Here is a 6,000-nt window from a genome sequence, read left to right on the forward strand (position 1 = left end):
TCTAATCAATCATGTTTCCATAGTTCATGTTCTAACTTAATTTTTTAAATATTTTTGTCAGCCTTGAAAAGCATGCTCAATGTCATAATATTTTATGTACTACTGAAAATTATTATAAATTTTAAAAACCTGGCATCCAGAAAATTCTTTCCTTTTCTATTCAAACACGAAAATGAGTCAAATGATTGTCATGGTGATCCCAGCATGCACTTTTCATGATAACCTAAGCGCTTACAAAGAGGCTAAGCTGGATTTTTTGGACAACTTCTGGCATTAAGACAAAAAATAATTAACAGATCACCTCAGCTGATTATAATACATGAAAAGGGGCTGACTTCACAGTGAATCTGTGTAAACGATCAGCTTAATTTCTTGTCCAAATCACCAAATCTGTGAATCGTTTTTCAAAATTTGTGATGACAAATTCAAAACTGAACTGCAAGTTGTAATAATATACACACATTTATCCTTTGACTTTCATTTCAGCAATTAAGCTGTGAAGTTCAGTTTGTTGGTGTTTGCTTACAACTGATGCACATGTTCTGACCTTAAATGGGAAACAATTATAACTTCACTGATACACAAATTTAGAAGTACTGCCTGTCAACTGGATTTATTTTTTTAAAAACTCTCGTCTACTTACTCATTTTAAATGACTAAAGAATCTACAGATTTAATATCCATAAATATGAAAGTGCATTATATGAATAATGTGTAAGGCAATGAAAATTGTGAAACATGTCAATAGAAGTTATTACCACCCCACACCATTTCCCCAACTGTTAACCAAATATTTAGTCTCCTTCACTATCTTGCACTTGCACTTATGTTGTGATCAATGTTTAAGTACATTTTTGCTTGTGAATTATCAAGGGAGAGGTATAATATTAACTTAAAGTAAGATGTATATGTTTCATGACTGCGTAAGGCAGAAATTAATTCATGTCTTGTGTGTGTTTGTGTGATCTGGATTTTTAACTTAGCTTTAACAATGTTTCAATTGTATCGCTACAATGTCTGCAGTGTGGCAGTTTATAGTGATCTCTAGTATTGGGGCATCATGCCGCAGACATGTATGATGTCCCACCCAGTCACATTATCCTGACACCAGGTTGACCAGTCTTAGCACTAACCTCTTAATGCTGACCACCTAGTGAGGTAGCTGTTAGTGCCATTTTTATTAGTCTTTGGTATGACTCAGCCAGGGTTCAAACCTGCAACCTCCCACATCCGATGTTGTAGGGTTTAACACCAATTTTTCAGCACAAGATAGGCTATACATGGCGGCCAGTATAAATGTTGGAGGAAGATCTTGGGAAAAGCCCAGAAAGAACCACCAACCCACGAGAAGCTACTTTCTCACATACCCACATTGGCTGAATCTGAGACTTGAATCCACGCAGACAGAGGCACTCTAAATACTAGGCCACTAGAGTGGTCAATTCAGGTCTTGAATTCACTTACTGAACTTAAGGCTGACTAAAATTAAGAAATCAAATGTAATAGTATTAACCTCATGTTTAGTCACTATGAAAGACCAGAGTAAGACAATATAACCTTTTATCCCAGAATTCATTTTAAAAAAAAAAGACAAACACAAAGCACGAGCATTAACAAGATTAATTTTGTATTCCATTAAAATTCTACCAAATTATGCTTAAAGGTATTAATCAACATTATATAGAACTATGGGTATATATCGCACTAATCAACATCATACAGATAGAACTATGGGTATATTTTGCACAAATCAACATCGTATATATAGAACTATGGGTATATTTCGCACATAACAGCTACATACTAATATGGTCAGAAATGATCTAAGTAAATGTGGAGACAAATGTATTAGTTCAGAGTGTACATAAAGTCACTATTCTTTTTAAATGTGCATATTTAAAATGACTAATATTAAGTTTCCAATCATAGCTCTTTATATAAGTGTTGATTCATCAGACATGACAAGCAAAAAATTAAATTTTTTATATGGGTACCACTTCCAGAGAATGACATACAAGGTCCTTCCATCAAAGCCCTAGGAGTCATAACTTCTTTGACCTTGAGGTTCAATGACTTGACACTCTCTCAAAAAATGCACTGAAAAATTAACTGAATCCACAAAAACTGCATATCATATTTGCAAACCCTACCTTTTGTTTCATTCATTAAATGTTCTCAAACGTAGAACATTGTCCCCTCAATTTCCAATGGACAAAATTTCCCCATAACTTTCATTTCAAGAACAGAACAAAGTCAAAGCAAGCTTAGTCACAGGGCATGAAACATCCTAAATGCTTCAATCTGGTACCAACACATGAAACCTAAATCCAATGTGTGTTGATAATTTACAATCCATATCCGCTGAATAATATTGTAAACTTTAAACTGTATGCTAATTAAACAGTCTTTATAAGCACAGAAATGTTCAGGGCTCTAATCCAACAAAAAATAATTAAAACTACTCTAATCCAATGAAGAAGTTAAAAAGAAGTAAAACAACAGATCATATGATATAAATGTATGGGCAGTTCTTGAGGAATATAAACTATTCCGTGATGCAATGGGGCATTTCCCTTCCATCTGGCTCTTCCTGAAACAGGAAGATACAAGGGGTTCATACTATCAGGCATATCTGCAAAGGCAATTTAACAACCCTCCTCAAGTGGGCCATTTAACGGAATTACATGAAGCAATTGTTTCGTCACCAACACCTTCCGCAGTGACTGACATTTAACAGTGTTGGGCGTGGGAAGGGATGTGGACTTGCACAAAAGTTGTGATGTTACACCACACAGTTTACCTTCAATTCCACGCAAGATGTACTCATTTTTCCCCAACGCAAATGGATTATGGAATACACTGTCCCGGACACTTGTGTAGATCGACTACATAGTGACGTTCCACCACGTTAAAGGCAACCATCCCCAGATGAAGATAACAAAGCCGGTTTTTAATTCCGGTTTTAACTGTACCGATTTTTACCACAGTGTAATTATGCTCATTTATGAGAGAGCACACGATGAAATGGAGACTAATATTCGTTATAAATACACCGGAGCGCCCGTGTCAATTCCGTCAGTGATGTGATTTGGATTTTAAACGTAGCTGCAACAATTTTTCAGTCATATCGCTACGATGTCTGCAGTGTGGCAGATTTATGTGATGTCTAGCACTAGGGCATCATGCCACAGACATGTAGCATGATGTCCCACCCAGTCACATTATCCTGACACCAGGCCGACCAGTCCTAACACTAACCTCTTAATGCTGAACGCCAAGCGAAGGAGCTGTTAGTACCATTTTATAAGCCTTTAGTATGACTCGGCCGGAGCCAACGACCTCCCGCATCCGAGGCGGACGCTCTAACCACTAGGCCACCGGAGCGGTCAATTCCGTCAGTGTGTTAACGATAAAATTGTTAACAGGCGGAGGTTTGAACCTTTTGCAACAAAAAATATATAGAGAAGGAAAAAAAAAAAGAGCAAAGATCCCAAAATCTGAATTATGTGGATAGTGTATTTAATATACGCGACTGAAAACATAAGCAGCTTTCGTTAAATTTATGTAGCAAATTTGACGTAGTCCAAGTTCCCTGTGACTACAACCCAAATTACCTAACATGTTGTGGGAAAGGTTTGATGAAACTCAGACTAATTAAAAAGTAAAGTAGGGGTGTAGCTACCATACAGCACGAGTATGCAAAGCATAGTGGTCTACGAATTATCTTCTTACACCTTAGATTAGGCAGGGCCCGCTTGGTACGCTTTAAATAGGGACCTAAATATCCGGCTACAAGACTGAGGCAAAGCTGCAGAAATAAAAACACATTGCAGATTGCAGGTTTACTGTCGTTAGTTTTAAGTACATTTTAAAAAAGATTCTGATAATGGATCATGATAAATTAATTGTGCCCACGACAGGAATGATGCCCGGTTCCGGTAGGTGAAAACATTGAGTTTACGCAAGTTTTATCCTTCATCTTGCCTTACAAGTGTCTGATTTCATCATTGTAAAATTTCTCAGAATTAATCTTGGAAATACATTTCAACATGTTACTAGTTATAAATGTTTAGTTTCAAAGAAAAAATAGCAGGCTAGAAGGATTTCATTGCATCAAAGACAATGGTCTGAAAGGATAAAACAGTCAGTCAATAATCAGATGGCAGTCTTTGGTTGAATACCAGGGATGATGCCATGTCGAAAATTATCAACTGCAGTTTAATTCGTATGTAATTTCTCTGACATTCAAGCTTTACAGAATAATGGCGCAATTGAAAGTTCTCAAATGGATAATGATGCAACTGAAAGTTCCCAAATGTTTAAATTTGTCTGCACTGCTTGATTAATTGCAGATAACTGTTGGTCAGTTCACGGTGTATAACATTTTCCTAGTATCAAATTTACGATGTCATTAAGCTACACTTTAATTGCTCACAATTTGGTTTGGTTGAAAAGAACTGAAAACGATGATTATTAGCAATGAGCGCAAGTTTTCATGTACAGAAAGGTGTTGTTATGACGTGGGATTTTAAACACTAAATTAAATTCGAGGTCTAAATTCAGCGAATAATAGAAATATTTTGTAAAAGTTGGAAGTGAAAAAAGCGTTTACATTTGCTTACACTTCTGTATCATAATCCCAGAATCAGAATATATGATGACGCATAAATGATAGTTTCTGAGCAGGTTTTATTATGACCTGCAGCGTAACACACACAACACTGTTAATTAATTCAGATATCCCTCCGGAATTTTCGGTTTCCACACTGGTTATTTTATGTGGTCACCGGTGGACCTACCATGTAATCACTCACTGCTGCTAATTGGATTGTTGAATATTGTCTTGCATGTACGACCTTGAAATGAGAAGCATCTCGTGTAAACAGACGATTGTTATGCCTGGACGTTATCACTGACCCATAGCAGGGCACGACGTTTTGCTGGGTTTGGGTTAAACGGAGTGTCAAGTTTGTTTCTGCTTCGCTGTTCTATCAAACATGATCCCCTTGTTGTAGAGTTCATGACCTCGATTTCGCTTCTGGTCAGCATAAAACTTGTTTTTTCATTTCTGATCGTCTATCCCTCTCCCTGATGTAGGTCATTTGGCTTAAGATTGAACTGAGGTAATCTGGTTTTGATTTTTCGAGAAAACATCCCAGCAGGGGCTAATCCCATTCAGTAGGAATGTATTTAGTTCATTTTTCACACTCTGTTTTGATGTATTTAGCACCTTTTGTACTGGGCTCGTACATCTTTCTACGACTGTGTTCCCTGACTGTTTTCCTCATTGGACGAACTCATCAAATTTTCCTATGTTCGAACCCTTCAGCAGCAGAGAGGGCGAACAGACCAAGATCGAAAAAGCGTCGAAAAACTAAAAATAACCCTTCTACGAACAAAGAAAAAAAGCGTCGACACGAATTTAACCAAAAGCGTCGACATAAATTGAAGCAAAAATAAATCTTCCAAAGATTTCTCAAATTGGTGTTAGTTTACCGTCATTATCTTTTTTTTTGTTCGTAGTATAGTTTATTTTACCACGTGGACACTTTATTGTGGTCGCGCCCTCTCTACTGCTATTAATTAAAAAATTGTTATATTAAAAATAATGGTACATCCAGAATCTCATACTGCAAGAATAGCACGAGAGAGACTAGAAGCAATTAAAAAATTTCTTCCCGTGCGAGATTCATTCAGAAAAAATCTACAAGCGCAGCAAGAAGCACACGTTGAGTACGAAGAAGACACTACAAATCTGTTTAAACCCGTCACTACAGCTACTGAAAAAGTTACAACTGTCATCAAAGAAGATCTTCTTCCGGTATCAAAACAAACAGCAGAACAAACTGAAAAAAAATAGCAAGAAGAACTAAACAGACAAAAAAGATTTTACGAGATCTTCCAACTGATATAGCTGCGGCTCAACCTCCACCTGTTGGTGAGGAAATACTTGAAAGTATTGGAAAACTTCGTACTGAAGTCACAAGCGTAAAAAAAGAA

The 6,000-nt window shown here is 36.8% G+C and overlaps 1 protein-coding gene across 5 annotated transcripts in view; it reads right to left on the bottom strand.

The window, feature by feature from the left end:
* Positions 1-5,252, bottom strand: part of LOC149804629 (uncharacterized) — a 52,712-nt gene extending 47,460 nt beyond the window's left edge. The window contains exon 1 of one of the 5 annotated variants that reach the window (XM_089942629.1): positions 4,613-5,252. In XM_089942629.1, coding sequence (XP_089798755.1) covers positions 4,613-4,635 — 23 coding nt within the window. In that variant the 5' untranslated portion in view covers positions 4,636-5,252. Of the gene's footprint in view, positions 1-2,150; positions 2,539-2,800; positions 3,236-3,258; positions 3,428-4,612 lie in introns of those variants that run through there. The other 4 variants (XM_089942661.1, XM_089942646.1, XM_089942653.1 and 1 more) reach the window with 4 other exon arrangements.
* Positions 5,253-6,000: the final 748 nt, after the last annotated feature.

Source organism: Sinohyriopsis cumingii, chromosome 2 (assembly GCF_028554795.1).
Source record: "Sinohyriopsis cumingii isolate HCF-2022 chromosome 2, ASM2855479v2, whole genome shotgun sequence".
NCBI lineage: Eukaryota > Metazoa > Mollusca > Bivalvia > Unionida > Unionidae > Sinohyriopsis > Sinohyriopsis cumingii.